At 41.0% G+C, this 26,133-nt stretch overlaps 1 protein-coding gene across 1 annotated transcript in view; it reads right to left on the bottom strand.

Moving 5' to 3' along the window:
• SH3YL1 (SH3 and SYLF domain containing 1) overlaps positions 1-26,133 on the bottom strand; it is a 93,890-nt gene that overhangs the window by 55,215 nt on the left and 12,542 nt on the right. The window contains exons 2-4 of the mRNA XM_045011350.1: positions 6,246-6,356; positions 5,082-5,195; positions 1,533-1,597 (exon numbers count right to left, since the gene is read on the bottom strand). Coding sequence (XP_044867285.1) covers positions 1,533-1,597; positions 5,082-5,195; positions 6,246-6,356 — 290 coding nt within the window. The remainder of the gene's footprint in view (positions 1-1,532; positions 1,598-5,081; positions 5,196-6,245; positions 6,357-26,133) is intronic.

The raw sequence follows: 26,133 nt of genomic DNA, 5'->3' as shown, positions 1-26,133 counted from the left end.
TCATACCTGTTTGTACTAATCCATTTGCTAGTCCATTTGTAACAAGCCTAATTCAAAAGCCTAAATCACTGTTTTTTAAATTCTAATAAAACTTCTCAGGCAGCATTTTTCTTACTTTGGCTATCTGTAAATTTCCATGATCATCAATGGAAATTTTTTTATTTTATCATCAATGGAAAGTTTGTGTACAGTAAAATTGATATTTACCACAATTAAGTGATATGAACATAAGGTGTGCCATATGAGAGGCCAGTTGCATATATGGAAAGTGTACCAAGATACTGCAGGAGCTAGGGAGAAGAAATTTCTGGAATAATTAAGTGCTATGTAGTTTAACAACTTTCAACCATAATTCTGCATTTCCTGGATCTCAAGTGCTTTGATGTGTCCAACTTAACATTACATTATTGTTATGGGAGGGAGGAGGACGTCTGTCATGTACTTTAATCTAAAGAAGTACACATACACATTATATTGAGAACGAAAGAAAGAGCAAGTCCTATTTGGCTACAAAAATACATATACACATATATACAAACTAGAATTCCAACGATAAGGCATTTTTTTCTAGTCCCGATGGCTCATGTGCACCACACTTAAGAAGTTGTCCCTCTGTCAAGAAATGTTATTTTTGGCACTACCCCAAGACCCAATACAACAAGTCCTGGGCCTGAAACCAGTGTAAATTTAAATCCTTGACTGTTTCAGCAGGTTTTACAAAGCCAATAAGACTAAGAATCAAAATATGTGGTTTTCTCTAGAGACCACTGTAAGAAACCTGTCAGGTTTTATATTGGGTACCTCTCACTGTAGCAGACAATGTTTCACCAATGCCACTGACAAGTTTATTATTTCATTTTCTAATGTTTAGAAACAGCATGCTCTATGTAAGAGCACACTTACAGTTGATATATGCTGGAGTACGTAAGTGATTTGCACATCAAACTTTTTAATTAACGTAATTCATACATCTACTGTGCTTTTAACACTGTTTTCACTTAGCTAGGTTTAACTTTAAAAAGGGGCAATTTTACCCATTTGTTTTTATGTAATTTACCTTCACTTGTATCCATCAATCCTTTTTTCGGGGTGGGAGGGGGGACACTATACAGTTCCTCTTACCATTTAGCACACACCGCTATCTCATTTCACTTTATCTGCAAACACAACTACAAAATCTTCTATCCCCTTTATCTCACTTCTTTATCCCAGGCACAATATTTTTTTTTATCAAACAGGTCACTTGTTTCTATTCTTTAGAAATTCATTAATTAATGCTTAATTATACTTCAGTTAATTAGCAAAGAGATCAGATAATAATGTACCAATCTTCATTGCTGGATTTTTTACATCCCATTCAAAATATATCATTTTATGAAAACATGAGAAAAATTCATACTGTACATGCAATATTGTAAAATAAGTTTCAATTATAGTTCATGTACACTGAAACACTGCATATTTCAAGATCGATGGATGTAGCATAGAAAACTCTACATTTGTAAGATATTACAAATGTATTTAATCCTTACCTCAATTCCAATTTCAAATCCACCACCAAGGCCAGCTATCCCTATTGCAGAAGGAGAAGACCAACCTGACCCACACAAAATAAGATACATATTACAAAATTTCAACCATATCACCATTTAACAGTAGTAAGTTCTCCCCTTTACAGAAACTAAAGGTCAACTAATACAATATGAAAAATATTACAAGTCATTGCATTTGACATACAAATTTTCAAACTGAAACCTAAAAAATTACAAAGTTAAATATATTTTTCTCTTGTTTTTAAAATGCGCCTCAAAATTTTCAGTGCCATCCAAAATTAAGTTTGAAAGTAATGTTTTCAAAGTAAAAACTGCTTTTCATGGAAGGCACCTGAAGAATGGCAACATCAAGTAGATAGGAAATGAAAACAGTGCTGCCTGGGGACAGTTTGTTCGATAAATAATATTGCAATAGTAAAGAAAAAAACAACATTGCACATTGGAAATTTCACTGTAATTCTGATTACCATATCAAAGGGACACTTCAGAGACAGCACCATTTACACTGAAGAACTCTTATTTTAGGTCAACTGTCTGCAATTTTTTTAATATATTAAGGTGCATGTTTTCAAAAGCATTTTTCAAACATCATATATTTAGATTCAGTTAACCTTTTGGACACCAAGGCTTGTTTCAAAAAGTATCGCAATACTTCACACAGAACATCAGAGGTTTGAAAATATGAAGGTTTATGTGGTGCATCAATGTAGCTAAACATTTTTGTTTGTTTACTTTTACTAGTGGTCATGTATTTCTGCTAACAGTTACTTCCCATTGCTATGCCTTTGTGAGCTTCACAGCACTTTTATAAACAAACAAAGAATTAGTTCTCACATTTAAACCAACCAACAGAGCAGAAATCTATTGCATACTAAATATCTTCATTAGCTAAGGAACTATTTCATAACACTGTAGTGAGCTACTGCATATTGAATTCCTAATACATATTACCTAATGTTACTTACTGTAAAACTTCTACTGGTAAATATTGATTTTAAACACAAACAACACTATTTCTAATTATAAATCAACAGAGACAGACAAATAAGCCTTGGTAACTAACAGTATAGGAACCATGAGTTTCAGAAACACCATTGAACACTCTGAAATATTATTCACCCACGGCCATAAACAGGGTGGGGCAAGTGGCAGCCATGCAGGGTGCAAAGTCATAGAGGAGAAAAAATGGGGCAGAGAAATGCCCAAAAAACCAAGCAGGGGGTGCAAATATGCTTGCTTACCCCATTCCTAAAATGTCTAGTTACATCTCTGCTTCCACCATTTCAGTGTAGCTCTGCCTCTGATTTAGGATTTTGTCCTTGACAGAATTCTTGGCATTATGTAACTAAGAGTTGAACAAGCCTCTCATCTGAACACAGGTGAAGAAATATGCAGGATATCAAAATGCTTATAGTTTTGACACCCAGTAAGCAGAACCTTCAGTTCAGTACTACTTATAGCTATTTTACAGTTTCTCTTCTGGACACCCAGTAAGCAGAACCTTCAGTTCAGTACTACTTGATGCATCCGAAGAAGTGAGCTTTAGCTCACGAAAGCTCATGCTACAATAAATTTGTTAGTCTTTAAGGTGCCACAAGTACTCCTGGTTTTTTTTTTTAGCTATTTTACAGTTTCTCTTCTGGACAGGATTCCTATCTGCCCCTCAAAAAGTCCCCAAGCCAGTACATTTGGTTATTTGGATGTAAATTGTTGCATTCTGGGTAGCTTTCCCATGCCCGCTGACAGCAATTCCGGGCCCCAGGGCAGAAAAGTCAATAGCTCCCCTAGAAAGGGATGGCTGAGGTTTACGATACTACTTTTTATCCTATTGATAACACATTAGAACCCGCTATGGGTAAGTTGTGGCATTGCTTGACCTAGTTTTTTTTTTCCTCCAGTTACAGCACCAGTATTAAATAAACTGTGAAACTAAATGTAAGATGTAGAATTTGTTATTTTGAATTACATATTTAAATTAAATAAATACATTATATATTAATTAATTTCATTCCATAAACATTTAAAGAACCACAAAGTAAGAAAACACCTAAAGTATCAACTAGGCAAATTAAATACCTAATCATGATTCATGTGTAATCTAAAGACAAGGAAAAAACTGATATACAAGATGTAACTGAATATGAACAAAGTTCAAATATACAATACTTGCACTACTGGTGCTGTGGGACGTCAACACCCAGATCAATGAGGAGATGGCAGGCATGGTGCGGCCACAACTATTGGGAGGCAGCCAGGGGCAAAGGCAGAGGGAAAACCCATGCCTCGTTCCCTGGCTGAGCAGTAGAGGTGGCCCATCATAATGCGCTTGTGATAGTAGCTGGTCAGCCAGTGCTAGAGGCAGTGAAGGGGGGGAGGCTAGTCCCAGCTGCCTCTTGGCAAATTTAGGATGGCTCAAATGGGTGGCTGAACTTGCTGGCTTGTGTTTGGCAAGGAGCTGCAGCCCTGGTGGAGGAAATCTGGTAGCATAGAGGGAACTTGTTTCTCTTTAAAGTCTCCTCAGCCTGGCAGCCGGAGAGCCAGTATGGCAGGCACAGGGGCTCCTGAGCAGCCAGAGGAGGCCGCAAGCTCCATGGTTCCCAAGCTGCTATTGCTGATGCTCTGCCAGACTGCCAGACCAGCAGGGTGCAGCAGCAATCTAGCAAACTGTTACTGTCACAGTGAGGGATGGCGCTCTGTACAGAGCAACAGGAAACCGAATTTCTTTTTTGTAATCTTAATTTTTATTTAAAAAATACGTTATCTATCCCATCCACCTGGGCCCTTTTAAATCACCAGGCTTCTGAGCAATTCACCCCTTTGCCCTCCCTGTCGGTAGGCCTGAGATTTCCTAGAATAATAATCATGCATGTGAACTCCATAAGTAGTGCTGAAGATGGGCCTGTAAAAGGTTTTCTTCCTAAGGAGCAAGGGGCTGCGGTGAGACCTTCAAAATCAGTCCACTAAAAAGTAACAAGTTTAAAACTGGATTGTTTTCCCGACACAACATATAAAACTTACCTATGAAACTCATTTTCAAAAGATCAAATAATAATAATAATATGCAGATACCCTACTACGTTAAACATATTACAAGAGATATTAACCTTCATGCTTCAAAACAATTCTAAAATTGTTCACTATGGGGATATTACACATTGTTTTGAAGGCTCTAGCACTAGCTATTGTTACACTGCATGTGCATTAGAAAATATCATACTGCTTTCCAGCAAAGATGCTGAAAAACCTAAGTCCAGTCAACAGTAGTGCTTGCTGCACTACTACTGCAATGTTGCTGGAAAACAGATACAAAATTTTCTAATGTAAAAATCAGCCTTAGAGACAGGCTACTGGACTAGACAGATCGCTGGTTTGATCCAGTATGGCATTTCCTACGTTCTGGTTTATTAAAAGAAAAAGAAAAAAAGGACGAAAGAAAAATGAACTAAACTTATTTTGAAGTTTCCCCTGACGTAGAAAAGGAAGATACACACTCTAATTCTTGGTTTGACTGAGAAAACGTCACCTTACCTCCATTAGGAAGACGTGCTAATACAATCCCACTGCCTCCTCGAGCGGTTACCAAAAATCCAGCTTTGATAACAGACAAAACTGCAAGGCCTTTAGCTTTAGCTATTACATTGGCTGAAAACAAATATTAATTATTTAAAATTAACATTTTCAAAAGAGCATAAAGAACATACTAAAACACAATCATGATTTAAAAAACAGCCATACATTTAACAATTTTGAATAAGAAAGAGACTGAAATAAATTTATAACAAAAAAATGAGCTAAATTAGTGAAATACAAAAAGAAATGGAGACTCAACATCCCTGCCTCAATGGATTTTTCAAGTGGAGAATTTTAAAGTAACAGAGCACATGTTCATATGTAATCATTTTATAAAAATGATTAACATCCCCATGGTTATTCAATACTTGGCTCATAATAAAATGACATCAGAAAAGAAAATCTAGTTTTATTATATATCTTTTGGAACACAACTAGTATAAATTCAAATAGAACTTAGAATATGGGACAAGGAAGGGAAATTAGAACACAGAGGAAAAAAAAGATAGAGATGGCAGAAAAAAAAGGACAGTGGAAAACAGAGTCAGATGGCCTGATTCTCCTCTTATACTGTTTTATACTGGTGTAACTCCATTTACCTCCATTTTGATTTACAGTAGGGTCACAGGAAAATAATATACAGAGATTATTTTTAGCCACATAACATATCTTAAAAATGTGTATATTAAGGCTACAATTCTATCTTGAGGATTCTGATGATATTAACAAACTACTACAGCTGTACAGGTTTCAGTGATTATATCTGGTCCTCCCTATGTGCCAGTCTATACAGGGCAAATATGGAGCCCCCATCCACACCATGCAGATGTCCACCAACATAGCCACTCTTCAGTGACTTATGCTAATGGGAGGAGGTGAGGTGGGGTGGGGAATAAGTTGTGAGAAAGATTAAGCAGAGGACCCCTGGACAAGAATGAATTTTACCTCTTAAGAGTAAATTCCTTTCACAAAAATTATAGTTGTAGGATCCAGGTCTTCATTACACTTGGAGAAAATGCACAATGAACACAGTAGGTAATCATGAAGACAATGGGAGTTTTGCCCAAGTGAGGTCTGGAGAAGTGAGCCCTTCAATCGCAACAAATTTGTATACTTACTAACCTGGTATGATCTTATCAGGTCCATTTCTGGAAGTTATTTCTGTAAATTCTCGTAATATTTTAGCTGCCTTTTTTGCTTCTGACTTCAAGCTGGAAGGTATAGGATTATTCACTGTAAAAGACAATAATATATATATATATAATGTGACTATTGAAATTATACTCTTGGAGTCACGGTTTAAAAGAGTTCATCCTTTTTTACTGGTTTTTATTTTTAAAGTGACAAGAGCTACCTAACACAATAAACTAATGCAAGCATTTGTATGTAGGAATCCTAAAAAATATACCAACCACCTAATAACAATACAGTAAAGACAAGAAGAAATGGTCTCCACTTTCTCAATACTTTACACTACAAGCACTATTCTCTTCCTCAGAAGCCCTTTTTATGAAAAGGCCCTGAAAGTGAACAGATACAGACTATTGTGGACTAAAGGGCATGAAGGAGCAAAACTCCAAAGGAAAAAGGCTTTCACAAAGAACACCCCGTCAACAGCAACTTCTCTTGTATACCAAGAGGGATCCAGCTGAAAAACCTCTGTAAACTTCAGCTGTGGAAGTGCAACATAGGGAGAGGGACAGCCTTGCAGGAAGGAAGATACTAATTCATTCAGGGTTTTAAATGTCAAACATCAGCATCAGCTCCACTCTGGAAACCCACAAAGCAGCCAATCTTTAATAAGAATGACAATTACATTCAGACCTTTCCATAAGTTAATTAGATTTGTTTCATTTAAGCAATTAATAGACAGGATGTTTGTCACCTGTTTACTAGCAATTATTACTTGTTTATAGCACCACAAAAATACGCTAAGTGCTTTAACAAAAAAAAAAAGGGTATCAAATCACTGACCCTACTTAAAAGACTGTAAAATCTTAGGCTCCAATCCTATAAACACATACTTATGTGAATAACTTTACACATATGAGTAGTACTGTTGTGTCCACACATCAAGGAGGGCCACCACTCTTTTATCTGCCACAATGGAAAAGCCAGCACTGGTTCTCAAAAATATTGAAGAAAGCAGGATTATTATGCTACTTTTTCCAACGTGAAATATTCCTGCCTCTCACAATTTCTGCTTTTACTGGCAGAAAATGATCTTAGAACAAGCAATCCTTTGGGCATTAAACCAGAAAAAGTTTAAACAAAAAGAAAAAAAAAATCATATTTGCAGGGCAGTGACTAAGGGCTTGGCTACACTTACAAGTTGCAGCGCTGGGAGTTACAGCGCTAGTCATGCAGCTGTGTAGGGCCAGAGCTGGATTGTGGCCACACTGACAGCTACCAGCGCTGCAGTGTGGCCACACTTGCAGCATTTCCAGCGCTGTATTGAGAGGTGCATTGTGGGCAGCTATCCCACAGAGCACCTCGTCCCATTTTGGCGCTGAGTATTGTGGGAAGGGGAAGGAAGTGTGTGGCTCATTCCGCTTCCTGTGCCAACGCCCCGTGGTGCATCGCTTCACATCCCAGCATTCACAGTCTTTCCGGCCACGTTTGGCGCCATTGTGAGTCTCTTTCTGTTTTTTACTCTCTGTCTGTGAATCGCGATTTCTGTGGGAAATGGAGCCCGAGCTGCTGAGGACTGTGATGATGAGTGTCGTCAGCACAACACGTTTGGCAGTTGAGCTATTCCTTCAGCTCCAAAGTGACAGTGAGGAGTCCGACGATGATATCGAGTCGCCTGCCGCATGTGACACTACAGTGCTTGTGGCATTCACGGAAATGCTCAGCACCGTTGCTAGATGAGACGCGATATATCGAACTCCGAGAAGTCGATCGCTACCCGCCGACCCGGGCGGGTAGTATGGACGTACCCTAAGAGAAACAAGTTTTGTTTACATTTACAGGAGACAATGCTGCCCACTTCTTAATTACAATGAAAGTGAGAATAAGCGTTCGCATGGCACTGTTATAGCTGGTGTCGCAAGATGTTTACGTGCCAGATGCGCTAAAGATTCATATGCCTCTTCACGCTTTGACCATCGTTCCAGAGGACATGTTTCCATGCTGATGACGCTCATAAAAAAAAATGCGCTAAATAAATTTGTGACTTAACTCTTTGGGGAAAATTGTATGTCTCTTGCTCTGTGTTTTAACCCACATTCTATCATATATTTCATGTTATAGCAGTCTTGAATGATGACCCAGCATGTTGTTCGTTTTAAGAACACTTTCACTGCAGATTTCACAAAATGCAAAGAAGGTACCAATGTGAGATTTCTAAAAATAGCTACAGCGCTCAACCCAAGATTTAAGAATCTGAAGTGTCTTCCAAAATCTGAGAGGGATGAGGTGTGGAGCTTGCTTTCAGAAGTCTTAAAAGAGCAACACTCTGATGCCAAAACTACAGAAACCAAATCCCCAAAAGAGAAAATCAACCTTCTGCTGGTAGCATCTGATTCAGAAGATGAAAATGAACATGCGTCAGTCTGCACTGATTTGGATTGTTATCGAGCAGAACCTATCATCAGCATGGATACATGTCCTCTGGAATGATGGTTGAAGCATCAAGGGACATATGAATGTTTAGTACATCTAGCATGTAAATATCTTGTGACGCCGGCTACAACAGTGCTATGCAAATGTATGTTCTGACTTTCAGACATTGTAAACAAGAACCAGGAAGCATTATCTTCTGCAAATGTAAACAAACTTGTTTGTCTAATCAATTGGTTGAACAAGAAGTAGGACTGATGGGACTTGTACGCTCTAAAGTTTTACATTGTTTTATTTGTGAGTGCCGTTATGTAATAAAAAAACTACATTTGTAAGTTGCATTTTCATGATAAAGAGATGCACTACAGTACTTGTATTAGGTAACCACTAAGAAAATTATATTAAAAAAATACAAGAGCTAGGGCTGTCAAACGATTAAAAAAAATTGTGATTAACCACGCAATTAATTGTTCTTTTAAACAATAGAATACCATTTATTTAAATATTTTTAGATGTTTTCTACATTTTCAAATATATTGATTTCAATTACAACCCACAAAACAAAGTGTACAGTGCTCACGTTATATTTGTTTTTATTACAAATATTTGCACTGTAAAAAAAACAAAGAAATAGTGGCCCCGATACAATTCCACAACCCCAAGCATTCACCGGAGATTACTCACAAATTTGTATTGCCAAGCTTTATTATCCAGGGCAGCAACTCACATCTCTGTGACAACGGTTCCAACAGTTGATTTTCAAAACCAAATGAATTAGCTAGTGACTGGTAGCAAACAAAGAAGGCAAGCTTCTCTAGGAGCACAGGTTTCTCTGCTTTGAGGGAGACTCACACACTGGTGCTCTGTCACCGCAGCGCCATGGCGAGCTCTACACAGATGCTGAGGAAAGTGGCCTTCCACATCCTAAATTACATGGACATTTTGGTCATCCTAGTGCCAATACATCTGGAGCACCTTGTCCATATAAACAGCCATCATGACTGTGGTGCTCAGCAGTGCTTCTTCCACATTGCCTGACAAGAGTTTGAAAATTTGTTCAATTATGAAAGTTTCTACTAATACTGAGCGAGAAGGAAACAGATGGAGTGAGCCCAGGGAAGAATGGACTGAGTGGGAGTTAGGCACTACAGGGAAGTATGATCTAAATTTAACTAGAACAGGAGTACTTGTGGCACCTTAAAGACTAACAAATTTATTTTAGCATGCTGATGATGCTGAACACACAGACAGGAGATATTTATACATACAGAAGATTCTATGGGCCATCTTAATTATCACTTCAAAAAGTTTTTTTTCCTCCTGCTGATGATAGCTCATCTCAATTGATTAGACTTTTCCTGTTGTTATGCATACTTCCACCTTTTCATGTTCTCTGTATGTATAAATATCTCCTGTCTGTGTGTTCCATTCTATGCATCCGAAGAAGTGAGCTGCAGCTCACGAAAGCTCATGCTAAAATAAATTTGTTAGTCTTTAAGGTGCCACAAGTACTCTTGTTCTTTTTGCGGATACAGACTAACACGGCTGCTACTCTGAAACCTAAATTTAACTGTTAACAAAACAGCCGGTAGACTAACAAATTAAACCTCTTAAAACTTAAAATCCTGCCCCTGAAATATCAATACACCACCAAAAAGGGAATCAGGAAAACAAGGAGGAAACAATCATAGCTAAATGGCAAGGTTTGAGATCCTATTTGAGCCAAAAAAAAAGAAATCCTTCAAGATTTGGAACTCTGACCCTAGTGAAACCAATAAACAGAAGCCTAAATTATAGAAGGCATTAAACAAGAAATTAAAGGGCCAAAATGGAGTTCAAAGAGCAAATAGTTAAAGGTATGTGATCACTCGTCTGGATGTTGCCTTCCAGCATCTTGCTCCTTATTCCTGTTTTGTTTCCTGGTTCCTGTTCTTGATTAAGGCTGTATGTATGCATAGCATAGGATGTACAGGTATTAAAGGCCCACTGCTACATATCTGCTGTTCAGACTTACATTTTGTTTAGACTGTTGCTAATCTAACCGGTTCAGGGTTATTACATCTTTTGATTAACAACCTACCTGCAGGTCTTGTTTTTTTGTGGGGGGAGGAGGAGATTTGGACGGCTATTCCGGGATGCATCAGGGCATAACATTATGGCAACAAGTGTTTCTAATGTGCAACCTATGCTGCCTGGACATCCTTAGGCTGATGACTAGCCAGACTTTATTCAGAATTTTGAAAACTATGTGCAGATCATGTAACTCTCTGATGCTGCTAGATTACCCTTGCTGCAGAACTACTTAGGCCATGTTGACATTAATATTTATGATGTACTCCCGGAGCCCAAGTCGTCCTTTGAAGCGTCTGTGCAGTGCCTCAAGTATTTCAGCACTGGAAATTCTGTTCTAATAAAAGAGAAAACTTTTTTTGAAACTCACCAGCAGCTTAATGAAACCATATGTGAGCTTGCATGTCATTTGTGGAGTCGGCCCAGGACTGTGATTTTGGGGATGTTATGATGATCATGCTTAGGGATACTTTTGTGACTGGCACAACCAATGACCATCTGGGGGACCCGTTAATGACTGAAGATGCTAGAATGGCAACTTTTGATGCTGTGGTTGCTAAGAGCAAAGCATGGGAAAGGGCTTGGGCTGGAAGATTGTGTCTGTCAGACTGCTGCTACCTTTGTGCCTATGCTTAAACCATCAGCTGCTCCTCCTACTTCTGTAGCCCAGCCATATGACACTACTTAGTCCTGCTCCATGATCATGGCAGTAAACATTGCCAAGTCAGCAGTTTCTGGTGTGGTAGTCATTTGGCCAATTTCCCTCCCTGCCCAACTAGCACTGCTATGTGTTGTGCTTGTGCAAAGGAAGAACACTATGCAGAGGTACACAGGTTCACAAAGACAGGAGGCATGAAGTTAAGGTGACCAGATGTTCCAATTTTATAGGGACAATCCCGATTTTTGGGTCTTTTTCTTATATAGTCTTATATAGCCTATTATCTCCCACCCCAGTCTCAATTTTTCACACTTGCTGTCTGGTCACCCTACATGAAGTACATGTGAAGCTGCATGAAACCACCTTTACTGGGATCCCTGATGTTTCCCTTAGTATGATTTTCTCATGTGGCAAGGCACTGGAGCTAGTATTTGCTATCATGGATATTAATGGCCCTCCACTGCAGTGCATAGTGGATATGGGTGCTGATGTTAACATTCTCCCTTCTGGGTTAGTTCACATGCTGGACATTTGCCTCCCTACAATAGTTTAAAATGTTTGGGATTTGTATGCCTGGCAGACAGTGGCTGATGTTGTATGTTCTGTGCTCTACAAAGGCATAGCCTTGACTGCAAAATTTTTACATTGTTCAGTGCATAGCTGTGAATGTAGTTCCATTATTGTCCTGTGATCTGTGCTTACAGGTTGGTATTACCCATCAACTCATGCAGGACACCTCACATGTGTTTATGTCAGCTAGACTAGAAAGCGATATCCAAAACTATCATTCAAATACACCATGAGTTATTTAATGGTGAATATTACTCCTGGGGGGAATTTTGCACCAAAAAATTAAAAATTCTGCACACACTATTTTAAAATTTTATTTGTCAAAATAACACTACAGAATCACATCAGTTTCAATTATTTTGGTAATTTATTTCAAAATACCTGTCAGCAACTATATCTGTAACAATACAGACACACAAGAAAATTCCCCCAGGAGTAGAGAGTTACAGAAACCCCCATGATAACCAAGTTCCTGTTTCCCTCCCCACCCCCAAGGCCAGCCCAGCTGCACCCCTCCCCAGCCAATACACCCCCCCACACCACCCCGAGCCCAACTGCGGGACCCCCTTTTGTCCAGATACCCACACCCCCTCCTGACCCAGAGCCCAGCTGCAGGGCCCCCCACCCCAGATACCAGGAACCCCTTCCCCCCCTCCTCCCAGAACTTAGGGATCCAAAGGGGAAAACAGCCTGATGCTTGGTCCCAGGCTTGTGTGGAGTTGCCTGCATGCTGCCATTGCCTTCTCTCAGGGTGTGCAGGGAACTACAGCTGTCGGGAACCCTCTAGTTCCCTCCCCATCCCCTGGCCGTGTTTCTATGTGCGAACTGGGCTCTGCTGGATCCAGCAGCCCTTAGTTGAAGCCAGCAGCACTGCAACCCATTTCTGTGCACACAACATTAATTTCTGCAAAATTCTGCATTGCACAGTGGCACAGAATTCCCCCAGCAGTAGAATATGCACACTCTCTACAGCTGGATTTGAGTGCCAAGCCCTTTGCACCACCTGTATGTTGTGTATCTCCTGTATGTGTGCATAAGGTCCAAGCAGAAATACAAAACATGAAAGATAATGGTATATAATTCAGGAAGTGGAAGGACCTATGGATCAGAGCTCATTTCTTGTTTAACCACTTTATTTGCTTCTTTTGGCCTACCAGAGAGCACTGTTTCAGAAAATAGGGCACGTTTTGTATCAAGACAGTTTGAAGGCTGACAAGTACTGGTACAGTACATTACCAATCTGCTGTGTACTATGCCCAAGGAAATGGGATAGTGGAGAGACTGCATGGGACTCTAAATAAGTATGTAGCTCGCATACTGGAGGATCATCAAGATGCAAGATTGCATTAAGTCATGCTTTATACAATATTAGGAGTACCCCTCATGAAAGTATTGGTGAAACCTCATTGTATCAGCTCTTCAATCAACCTATGAGGATCAAGTTGTCTATGCTGCTGGAAAAGGTTCAACCAATCTCTTCACTATCCTTAAAGCCGACTGAGGTGACTAGAAAATATGCAAGTTTCAACAAGTGTATCCATGCAACACTCCCAGTATTCTAGCCTCAACAAACAGTGTGTTAGATAAGGGTTTGGAAGTGTTTTCAATACTCATGACACGATCTTGCAGGCTGCCTGTGATGGAGTGTGGCAAGTGCATTTAACTAGCAAACTATACTGTCTGCAGAAAGGGGAACAGATAGGGAAAAGAATGCTCTTTCTGCGTATGATTATATAATGTGGCCAGTTGGGGAAGTTGCACCATAGCAATAGCATCCACTCCTTGAGCTGTATTAGAGGTATAACTTATGGCCATAGGATCACCTAGTGCCACTGGCCAACTACTGTGAACTTTTCAGAAGAAAGGAAAGAAATTGTGATGATTGGGGTGTGTGTTGTCTTTCTGTTCCTGCTCTCTGAATTCAGTGTTCCTGTTCAAGGTTGTATGTGTGCATAGCACTGGGTGGGTGTAGCTACTCAGGGCCAGCTGCTACATATCTGCTGTTCACTTATGTTTTGTTCAAACTATTCCTGACCTAACTGATTCAAGGTTATTAGGTAGTTCAAAACGTGTGCGTCTTGCTTTTTTTTTTGGACTGTGATTCTGGGATGCATCGAAGTGTAACAAGATGTACAAACAAACAAAAGATTTTTTAAGTATGTCAGAAGCTGGGGGCCTGCAAAAGAATCAGTGTGTCTGCTCTGGCTCACCTGGGATAAGAGGGAAAAATTAAGGAAGAAAAGAATAAGGCAATGGTTTCTTTGCATCAGTCTTCACCACTGCAAATATTAAGACAATACCTACTCTGGACCTGCCCTTTTGTGGTAATAAAGATTAGGTACTTTTAGACACTGAGGCTTCAGAGAAAGTGGACTGGACTGCTAGTCTGACTAAGTATAGAAATTCCTGTGTTCCTACATTACTGAACAAAGGCAATGCTATCAATAGTTTGAACAAGGAAAGTACAGTAAGTGCCTCTGCAATCAAAATAAAGTAGTAGGTCTCTTAAAACAGTTTTGGTTTCTGTTTGAATTCCATAATACAAGTTTGGATCACCCTTGATAACATTAAGGTGTGCCTAGAAGAATTCTGAAAGAGGAAAGAATCCCTTGATGGTATCCTGTAGTTCAGGAGAGCATAGCATATTTTCATAATGGAAAACCTCAGCGACAATCTGAGACAGATCTGACTACCTTTGCACAATATGAATGATAGACAAAAGCAATAGGAAAGAAACCCAGGAAATATAGAAATTTGTTTGTCTTATAAAAAACATCAATGTTTGTCCAAGCACTACATAGGAATCATAGAACTGAGAATTACATTGAAGCTCTTTGGGACAAAAAATGTCCTTCTACCCCATTTATACAGGGACTAGGAACAATGGGGAACCAATCCTAATCCTAATTGGGACTTCAAAATGCTACTACAATAAAAATAATATTACATTTCTGCTCCATCTTAGTTCCTATTCCCACATTTTTCATAGGACGGCATTGTAATTTGAAAACTAGCAATGATTTTTCCTTGAATTTGCTCAAAAAAGTTTACAATATATTTTGCTATTTAATAAACTAATATCATGCTACTGTAACCCATGCCTGCTTGGTGTAGCACTCTGTCCTCCTCTAGTGGCAGCTAGAGATTGATGAGTTGGCTACTGCCTCAACTAAGAGAGGTGCATCTTGTAGCTCATGCAGTAGAGGCTCATGCATTAAGCTCCATAGGTTCCAGGTTTGATCCAGGCCAAACGACGACTGGGGTCTGTTGATATTACTCTACCACAGCAATTTTTGTTCCTAAATATAAATACTTTATAGTAAGAAGACTTTACAGAACGTTAATTTACTTATTTCTCTAGTCAGCATGTTGTACCATGCTGGCAGTATAATATGAATTGTACAGTAGCCTCTCTTTCCATTGCACATTCTTCACTATTAGCTTTTAAGCATGCCTTGCGTTAATAGATACATAATTGTTTGGTTTGTATTCCGCCAGTGTTCAGGAATGAGACATAGCAAAAAGTAGTAAGACGATAATTTCCATCTAGAGGATTTACAATGTCATGATCAGTGAATGCCCAATGGGACCAAGTTTCATTTACGCAGTGCTTGATGATGAAGGAAGAAGAGAGCGCCCATATGAGTCAGCACTACATACTGCAAAGGAGAACATCACAGGAAAATTGATTAGCTACTTAATTTGCAAGCTTAAAAGCAAGTGCATCAGCCTCTCATTTAGATTCTAGTAGTAACATATTGTGTTGACTGAATATTTGAATAGAGAGCAAAACATATTTGGCATAATTATCTGAGCGAGGTGTAGTATGTACAAAAGTTATTACATTCTTTAAAAACTAATTCTGATCTAATCCCAATTTTATGAATCTATGAACCAAAGGGTAAACAAATATGGTAGAATTCTCAAAACTTGACTGTCAAGAGAAATAAGTACAGTTTACACAGAAGATAGGAGATGTAAGAAGAGATGCAGACAAGGTCTTGTGTGATGACCTTGTATGCACAATAAGTCAACTTTGAGGAGTATAGTTGGAAAAGTCTCTAGGTTTGAATTCAAGACACAACAGAGAAATGACTATCAGCCATCAAAAACCAAGAATTATTTAAATTTCATTAAGAACCTAGAAAAACAAGCTAACAGCATTTAGTGGAATGCGTAATTGATACTAATTCAGAGAAGTTACAAATACCAATGAGTACAGCAATAATACAAAAACTCAGAAAAATGAGCAGAAAACAATGAAATATGATAGCTTTTGGACAAGCTGAAGCTAATACAGTCGAAGAAAAAGTACTCAGAGGTATTTAATGGGAGGGAGAAACCTCAAAAGCAAAACAGAGTGATAGTGGGGAGAAAACTGACCATGTTACAAATCAATGCAGCAGTAAAAAACGGTCCATGTGGTTTTGGTTTCACAAACACATGCAATACCTCAGATCAAGACAAATATTCCTCTGAGGCCTGGTCTACACTAGGACTTTAATTCGAATTTAGCAGCGTTAATTCGAACTAACCGCTCAACCGTCCACACCAGGAAGCCATTTAATTCGAACTAGAGGGCTCTTTAGTTCGAATTTGGTACTCCACCTCGACAGGTGGAGTAGCGCTAAATTCGACATGGCTAGCTCGAATTAGGCTAGGTGTGGATGCTAATCGAACTTAGTAGCTCCGGGAGCTATCCCACAGTGCACCACTCTGTTGACGCTCTGGACAGCAGTCCGAGCTTGGATTCTCTGACCAGCCACACAGGAAATGACCCGGGAAAATTTGAATTCATTTTCCTGTCTGGGCACTTTGAATCTGACGTCCTGGCTGGACATCGGGGCGAGCTCCGCAGCACCTGCAACGATGCAGAGCTCTCCAGCAGAGGAGTTCATGTTATCTGTGAATAGAAAGAGGGACCCAGCATAGACTGACTGGGAACTCTTCGATCTGATCGGTGTCTGGGGCGAGGAGTCTGTGCTTTCGGAGCTGCGCTCCAAAACAGGGAATGCGAAGACCTACGAGGTGGTCTCCAAAGCCATGAGAGACAGAGGATACAGGCGGGATGCAACGCAGCGCCGCGTGAAAATCAAGGACCCCAGACAAGGCTACCAAAAAATCAAAGCGGCAAACGGACGCTACGGAGCCTGCCACCACTGCCCCACCAGTGACCGTGGACTCTGACGATGGGACAGTGTCGACGGCCAGTTCCTCGGTGATGTTCGCGGACGGGGAAGATGAGGAAGGGTTTGTGGAGGACGAGGCAGGCGAGAGCGCTTACAACGCTGGTTTCCCCGACAGCCAGGATCTATTCATCACCGTCACGGAGATCCCCCAACAACCCTCCCTGGCCATTAACCCGGACCCTGAATCAGGGGAAGGAGCAGTCGGTAAGTGCTGTAACCATGTTAACTTTTATTCTTAATATAACAGGAATCTTAACTGTGTGAAAAGGAGGGCTCTCTAGATATGGGGATAGAACAGAAATCATCCTTGGAGATCTCCACGAAGCTCTCCTTGCGTTAATCGAAAAGCATCAGCAGGAGGTTCCTGGGGAGAGCTGCCTTATTGGGTGCTCCGTGGTAGCACAGTTTTCCGCGCGAGGCTTTCATGAGGAACTCAGGGAGCACTGCCTCCCCGAGCACGGCTGCATCGGGCCCTGGTTCGTGCTAGCTTTCACGCAGCATGCGCTCTCTATCTCCTTCAGTGACCCTCCTCAGGGTGATCTCGCTCGGAGACTCCTGCATCTAATTAGGGTAATTACTGTAATTTTACGCCTGGTCCAAAGTATTTTTAAGAAATCTACGGACAGACGGCATAGCACAGACTCAGCACGCAGCTGCGTGACGAGCGTAACGGAAAGCCAAAGAATATAATGGACGCTCATGGAGGGAGGGGGGAATGAGGACGCAAGGTATCCCACAGTTCCTGCTGTCTCCGAAAAGTATTTGCATTCTTGGATGAGCTCCAAATGCTTCTAGGGTCAAACACAGTGTCTGCGGTGGGTCAGGGCATAGTTCGGCAATTTGCGCACACACCCCACCCACCACCAGAAGTGAAAACAATCCTCTGTTGACTCTTTTACATGTCACCCTATCTTTACTGAATGCTGCAGATAGACGCGATGGTGCAGCACTCAACACCAACATCCTTGCTCCCCCCACGCTATGGATGGCTGATGGTACAATAAGATGGAAATCCATCCTCATCATCAGCCTATTGGCACATGGGGCAGTGCAAAAGGGCTGGTAACCATGCCGACTAGTATCAGTAAGGTCAATCAAGGGCGCCTGTCCCTAATTTTTGATGGCTGATGGTACAATATGGCTGGTAAACGTCCTCATCATTGCAACAGGGGGCTGAGCTCCATCAGCCCCCACCCTTCATTGTAAATAAAAGATTCAATTGCCCCTGGACTAGCAGAGGGATGATGGGCTCCTTCATCCACACTCCTTAATGTCCTGCCTGGACTATCATTGCAGCTGGAGGCTTCCTTCCACTCATTTCTCACAAAGAAGTCACTGTGTCTTATTCCTGCATTCTTTATTACTTCATCACACAAGTGGGGGGACAATGGTATGGTAGCCCAGGAAGGCTGGGGTAAGAATGGAATGAACAGGTGGTGTTGTTGCAGGAGCACCCCCTGTGAATAGCATACAGCTCATAATTTATGCAGGATCAGACACAGAGCAACTGTGCTCTCTGGTTCTATGATACAGTGGTTCTCTAGTACACTTGCCCATAATCTAGGCAGGACTGATTCTATTTTTAGATACCAAAAAGGAGGAATTGACTCAGGGAGTCATTCCCAATTTTGGCTTTTGCGCCCCTGGCTAAGAGCAGCCAGGGGCACTTATGACAGCAGCAAATGGTACAAAAGGACTGATAGCCATGATCATCTTAGTTCCAATTTATGGAAGGGTTTGGATGGTGCAATATGGCTGGTAACCATCTCTGCTGTCATGCAAAAGCAAAAGCATGCTGCTGTGTAGCGCTGCTGGCCCGCCTCTGTCAGCGGCATCTAGTACACATACGGTGACATACACAAAAGGCAAAACAGTGTCCATGGTTGCCACGCTATGGCGTATGCCAGGGCAATTCTTGGAAAACGGGCTTGAAATGATTGTCTGCCGTTGCTTTCCCGGAGGAAGGAATGACTGGCGACATTTACCCAGAATCCACCGCGAAAATGATTTCTGCCCCAGCAGGCACAGGGGTCTCAACCCAGAATTCACAGAGACAGCCTAGACTCAGTTAATTGTTCGCAAAAATGTATCTTTGCAAGGAATTCACTCCCTGTTTCCCATCTCACAGCTTCCACTGTCTCCAGACCTGCCACAGCATCCCCCTCGCAGAGGCTGGCGAAGATTAGGCGGCGAAAGAAAAAGACAAGGGACAAGATGTTCGAGGAACGTATGGGCTGCTACCTAGCAGAGGCGGACCAGCAGAGCCAGTGGAGGGAGACCGTCTCTCTGTGCCAGCGCTCACACAGCGAACGGGAGGAGAGGTGGCGTGAGGAAGACAAGCAGGCGACTGAAACAATGCTTGGACTAGTGAGGGAGCAAACGGACACGCTCAGGCGCCTTGTGGATGTTCTGCAGGACCGCAGGAGGACAGAGCCCCCCTGCAGTGTATCTGCAACCGCCCTCCCCCGCCACAAAGTCCCATACCCCCCTCACCGAAAATAATCAGGAGGAGGGGCGGCCGGGGACGTGAATACTGTCACTGCACCACAGCACAGTGCTCAAGTACCCAAAAGCTCTCATACCCTACAGTTGCCGAAGTCCTTCACTTCCAGACTCACAGTAGTCCCAATCCCAGTCCCATCCCCTAACTGTCTACTTAATTAATAAAAATGATTTGCTGTTAATTACTGTTTCCGTTATGTTTTTTCAAAGAAGACTGTGTTCGAATGGGGGGCGTGGGGAAGGGGGTGGTTAATTGCATAGGACAGTCACCTTTCCCAGGGTACAGACACGGGGGCAGGATCAGCAGCGGGTCACACACACGGTGCAGTCAGTAGGCAACCTGGTCGGTTTTTGGAGGTGGTTTCCAGGATCTGTGTGGGCGGGGGAGATGTGACTTTGCAGCGGGGGAGGGCGGTTACAGATCTTATACAGCGGTCCTTGTCCTGGACCGCTGAGTCACGCAGCTGAGGAATCTGTATCCGTCCTCCTCCACCACAAGGTCACATATCCGCCCGCACACAGAATTCCATAAAGAGGGATGGCAGGCTCCGTTGAAAGAAGCATTCCGGCACTGCGGACCGCTCTAGGAGCAGGAGCCTGTCATTCCTTGAGTTTAGAGGCGGTCTTTACATCACCGCACACCCTAGCCAGCACAGCCTGCATCCCAGTTTCAACCCTTTCACGAAAAGTCATGAATAAAGAAACCTTTGTTAAGTAATAATGGGACATGTATTTTATTTTTACACGTGTGCTGGAAGTGGGGGTAACGGGGTATGTAACCGAAGAGGAGAGTCAACAGTAACTGGGTAAAGAAACAGGGGCAGGTTCAGCTTCTCTGTAAAGAAACTGAACAGTCACAGGTCACGCTGCTCGCTGGTATTTGAAGAGTTCCTTGTCGCTGTCCCAGGCGCCTGTATAGGGCTTCATGAGCAAGTGCATTAGCGGGCAGGCTGGGTCCCCGAGGATGACTATAGGCATCTGCACATCCACAACAGTTATTTCGTGGTCCGGGAAGAAACTACCTTCCTGCAGGCGTCTGAGCAGCCCACAGTTCCTGAAAACACACGCATCATGAACCTTGCCCAGCCACCCGACGTTGATGTTTGTAAAACGTCCCCTATGGTCCCCCAGTGCTTGCAGCACCATTGAAAAGTAGCCCAATTTCTCAGCAGCTGACTGTGGAAGACGTGGACGATAAAGTGCGAGGAGGAGAAAACGGCGATGATCGCAGCGGGCTCCGTGCTTGCAGTGCTGTGGCGTCCGCGCTGTCACTGACCAGAAAAGTGTACGAACAGATTGCCCGCAGGCGCTTTCACGGAGGGAGGGAGGGAGGTTGTGATTGACGGTTCAATGACGACACTTACCCAAAACCACCCTCGACACATTTCTCCCCCCAGCAGGCATTGGGGGCTCTACCCAGCATTCCAATGGGCAGCGGGGACTGTGGGAACTGTGGGATAGCTTCCCACAGTGCACCGCTTCCAAAGTCGACGCTGGCCCCGTGAATGTGGACTCAGAAATTCGAATTAGTGTATTTAGTATGGATACACAAATTCGACTTCATAAGGTCGAATCCACAAATTCGAACTAAGTTGATTCGAAATAGTCTTGTAGTGTAGACAAGGCCTCATACACCCAGTGAAAGCACTGATTTATGAGCACAGATTAAAAGAAGATTTTATGGGACAGCAAGTGCGTTCTCCCTGGCTTGTTGGAAAACACCTCACCATACCCTTCCCATGTGTCTTTAATGCGATCGAGGGGTTCCCTCACTTTTCTCCCATATAAAGAAGGTCAAATGGGGACAATCTTGTGGACTCGAGGTACCTCCCTGTAAGCATACAGCAGGAACGGCAATAATTTGTCCCAACTTTGGCCCCTTTTCTTGGCATACATTCCCAGCAGGGATTTTAGGGTCTCACCAAACCTTTCCACCAACCCACTGGGGGCAGTCTTAAGTTGTTTCATGCCACACACCTTCAATAGCTCGTTGAATAACTGCAACATGAAGTTTTCCACCCAATCAGACAAAATCTCCTTAGGGAAGCCCACTTTGCTAAATATACTGAGTAGGGCTCTTGTAACTGTCTCAGCTTCTATATTAGACAGAGTGGCCGCCTCAGGATATCTAATGGCAAAATCCACCACCACTGAGATATACTTGTTCTCTCTCTGAGTGGGGCGTGGCCTGCAGTGTAAATTCCATGTGGGACTAAGATATCCAGTCCGTATTGAAAGCTAACTAATACTGACCATTCTAGACACTGTCCTGCACATGTTGAGGTGTGGGACACCTCAAAAGGGTGAAAAATGAGTCATCAAGGGCCAACAGTGACTAATGATTCATCCCTATGGAAGCAATAGGTTTTCTATTGGTAGGGTCCTTGAATGACTTTCTACTAGGACTGTCTAGCAATTAAAAAAAGTAAACGTGATTTTAAAAATTAATCATGATTAATCACACTGTTAAACAATAGAATACTATTTATATAAATATTTGTGGATGTTTTCCACATTTTCAAATATGTTGATTTCAATTGCACCACAGAATACAAAGTGTACAGTGCTCACTTCATATTTTTTATTAAAATTATTTACACTGTAAAAAACAAGAAATAGTATTTTTCAATTCCCTTCATACAAGTACTGTAGTGCAATCTCTTTATCATGAAAGTTGAACTTAAAAATGTAGAATTATGTACAAAAAAAACTGCATTCAAAAATAAAAAACAATGTAAAACTTTAGAGCCTACAAGTCCACTCAGTCCTACTTCTTGTTTAACCAATCGCTTCGACAAACAAGTTTGTTACATTTGCAGGAGATAATGCTGCCCACTTCTTGTTTACAATGTCACCTGAAAGTGAGAACAGGCATTTCCACAGCACTGTTGTAGCTGGCATTGCAAGATATTTACGTGCCAGATGCCCTTCATGTTTCAACCACCATTCCAGACGATGTGTCCATGCTGATGATGGGTTCTGCTCAGTAACGATCTAAAGCAGTGCCGATGAAGCTCAGGAGGGCTGAGACAGGAGTGCTGCCTGCACGGTGGCATGGCTGCGGAGTAGAGGGGGATGGTGGGGGAGGGACTGGGGGTTAGCCTCCCGGGCCGGGAGCTCAAGGGCCAGGGAAGATGGTCCCGTGGGCGTAGTTTGCCCACCTCTGATGTAGACAAACATTGTCCATGAGAGAATGCAGTTCTGTCCAGATTGAAATGCGCAGCAAAATAAACATGATTTTGCAGAAGTTTTGTTTCAGAGAAAAACCAGGGAAAAAAAAAAGTTGACAATGTCAAAACATCGTGTTTCAACATTTTCAGACTGAAACAATTCATTTTTTTCTTTTATATTATGTTACGTATTACAACAAACTAAAGTCGAAATAAAAATGAAACATGTCAATCAATCTAAAGCTATGGGGTGAAGGGAATTTTCTTTTGTGGAGAACTTCAAAATTTGAGTTTATTCTGATTTGGGATGAAGCCACATTTCAAAATCCTTTGAGATATGAAATTTCCATCCTCCACACAGCTCTAGGCAAAGCAAAGCAAAACTGAAGTTCTGGTGTTCTTACCATGAATCAAACCGCACACTTCATAGAACCATAGCCAGTAGAGCCAGAAAAGGTTACACTGAATGCCTCAAGTTACCATCTACCTTTTTCAGCACTATTCCTAATTTTCTTCCTATTAATCCATTTTTAAATATTTATGGTGATTGCAGAGTACCTTTTCCTTGGTAGTCTATTTCATTTCCTATTTGATCATATTATTAAGAACTTTTTCAGTGTTTACATTTTTTTTTAAATCAGGATATATTGCTTCTTGCCCTTACCAACTTCTCCATCTGTGAGTATTCTTTTCTTTTACACTATTACCGCCTACTTATTTTATAATTTCTTATACTATCCCTTCCCTCAGACGACTTCTGTTTTCCAGACTACAGGATACAAATTCAGTTTCCTCAGTCTTGTATCTTCCAATTTTACATTGTTTTATTGGCCTCTTGTATTTTCCCTAGTTTTTCCTTCCATAGTCTTCCTATAATGGGACTGAGTATTGGCATGCAATGTTTCATATAAGCAACTACATCATTCTATAGTTTTTGCCACTAATTATGTAGTTTCTCTTTAAAAAGTATACATTACTTTAGACACAAAACTTGTATTTCTTTAAGAAGTTTAAACTCTTTTATAATCTAGCATCCTTTTCACACAGATTTTTATATTATATTACTTTGCTCACTTAAATTAGCTCATCCGGATAATACATCATTTAGTTACTTGTTTTCATATCAATGTTCCATCCCACATACTATTAGCCTTGAGAAAACTTTCAGGCAAATCTGATTGATTTTTGACAATTATAGTCCAGAGGAAAAAAGTATTACGAAAACAATTTGGTGATCTCAGCTCCTAGTGGCTTCTGCATTCAAAACAGCTTGAAACAAGCCCCTAAATAAACAGACTGAATTTCCTCTCATCCTCCTAGAAAGATAATTTCTCTAAATGAGGGTGGATAACAGAACACAGTAAAATGATACAGCTGCAGCTGTACGGGGCACTTTTGTTTTTTTTTTAGAAAAAGAAAAATAATATATGTTTACAGCACATAGAGAAGAAGTTTCAGGTATAAGCTGATCAGCTATGTGATAATTAAAAGTGAGGAAGCAACTGGAATACATGAGGAAAACGGTCATCAAGTTTCTGCGGAACTAGTGAGTCAGACAGTTTGTGCTAAGAAGAATGCAGAAGCATCTGTGCAGCCTCGCTGAAGGCAATGGAGCTGAGCATGTGTAACTAAAGGCCTCATCTGGCTTGCAGAACCATGTTAGTGGTGATGATGTTAAAGAAGGAAAAACTCCAACTTCCCTCTAAGATCCCATGTTGACTTTGCAGCTCTGGCAGTTACAAAAAGCATATTTACTTGCAAATGCAGCATGTTTCATATGAAAATCATTACAAACACATACACCAAGTATGACCATGACATTTTTAAAGTGAAATTTTCTGAAAAGAACCACAATTGAAATCAGGCTAGAAAAGCCTCTTTTTTAAAATAAATAAAATAAAAAGCAAAATATGTTTGTTGAAATTTGATTTTTTAATATAAATTAAGGATGTTAAAAACTATTTAAAATTTTAAACATATGACAACCTATATTAGGATCTAAGCTTACTATAATCTATTGAAATGATTAAAAACTAAATTGAAAAAAAAAACATTCAAGCAGTGCACGTTTGCTGCTAAAATTTACAACAAAGACTGTCTATAATAAAGAAATTCATAGATTCCAAGGCCAGAAGGGACCATTTTGATTATCAATCTGACCTCCATTACAATGCATGCCACAGAACTTTCTCAAAATAATTCCTAAGCATATCTTTCAGAAAAACAGTCAATCTTGATTTAAAATTGTCAGTGATGAAGAATCCACTACGACCCTTGGTAAACTGTTCCAACGGTTCATTACTCATCATTAAAATTTATGCCCTATTTCCAGTATGAATGCATCTAGCTTCAGCTTCTAGCCACTGGAGTTATAACACTTTCTCTGCTAGATGGAAGAACCCATTATTAAATATTTGTTCCCCGTGTAGATAGTTATAGACTGTAATCAAGTCACTCCTTAGCCTTCTTTGTTAAGCTAAATAGACTAAGCTCTTTCAGTATATCACTGGCATATTGTCTGAACCCACTTATTAACATCCTTCTTGAATTGCGGACAACGCAACTGGACACAGCACTCCAGCAACAGTTGCACCAGTGCCAAATACTTCTACTTGAGATTCCCTGTTTATGCATCCCAAGATCACATTTAGCCTCTTGGCCACAGCATCAGGCTGAAAGCTCATGTTCAGCTGATTATCCACTACAACTCCCAAATCTTTTTTCAGAGTCACTGCAGAGTCTCCCATCCTGTAATTATGGACTACATTCTTTGTTTCTAGATATATTCTTTTAGCCATATTAAAACACACACACCTCTAACTCGATATAACGCTGTCCTTGAGAACCAAAAAATCTTACCGGATTATAGGTGAAACCGTGTTATATTGAACTTGCTTTGATCCACTGGAGTGCGCAGCCCCCCCGGAGCACTGCTTTACCGCGCTATATCCAAATTCGTGTTGTATCGGGTGACGTTATATCGAGGTAGCGGTGTAGTTTCCTTGTGCCCAGTTTACCAAGTGATCTAGATCGCTCTCAATCAGTGACCTGTCCTCTTCATTATTTACCACTCCCCTATTCTTTGTGTCATCTGCAAATTTTACCAAGAATATTTTTACATTTTCTTCCAGGTCATTGATAAAAATGTTAAAAGAGTAAGGCCAAGAACAAATCCCTTCAGGAATCCCACTGGAAACACACCTGCTTGATGAGGAGTCCCTGTTTACAGTTACATTTTGAGATCTATCAGTTAGCCAATTTTTAATCCACTTAATGTGTGCCATGATAAT

This window comes from Mauremys mutica, chromosome 3 (genome assembly GCF_020497125.1).
Source record: "Mauremys mutica isolate MM-2020 ecotype Southern chromosome 3, ASM2049712v1, whole genome shotgun sequence".
NCBI classification, from domain to species: Eukaryota; Metazoa; Chordata; order Testudines; family Geoemydidae; genus Mauremys; species Mauremys mutica.
The sequence above is the reverse complement of the archived record's forward strand: the minus strand, read 5'-3'. Positions and strand labels throughout refer to the sequence as shown.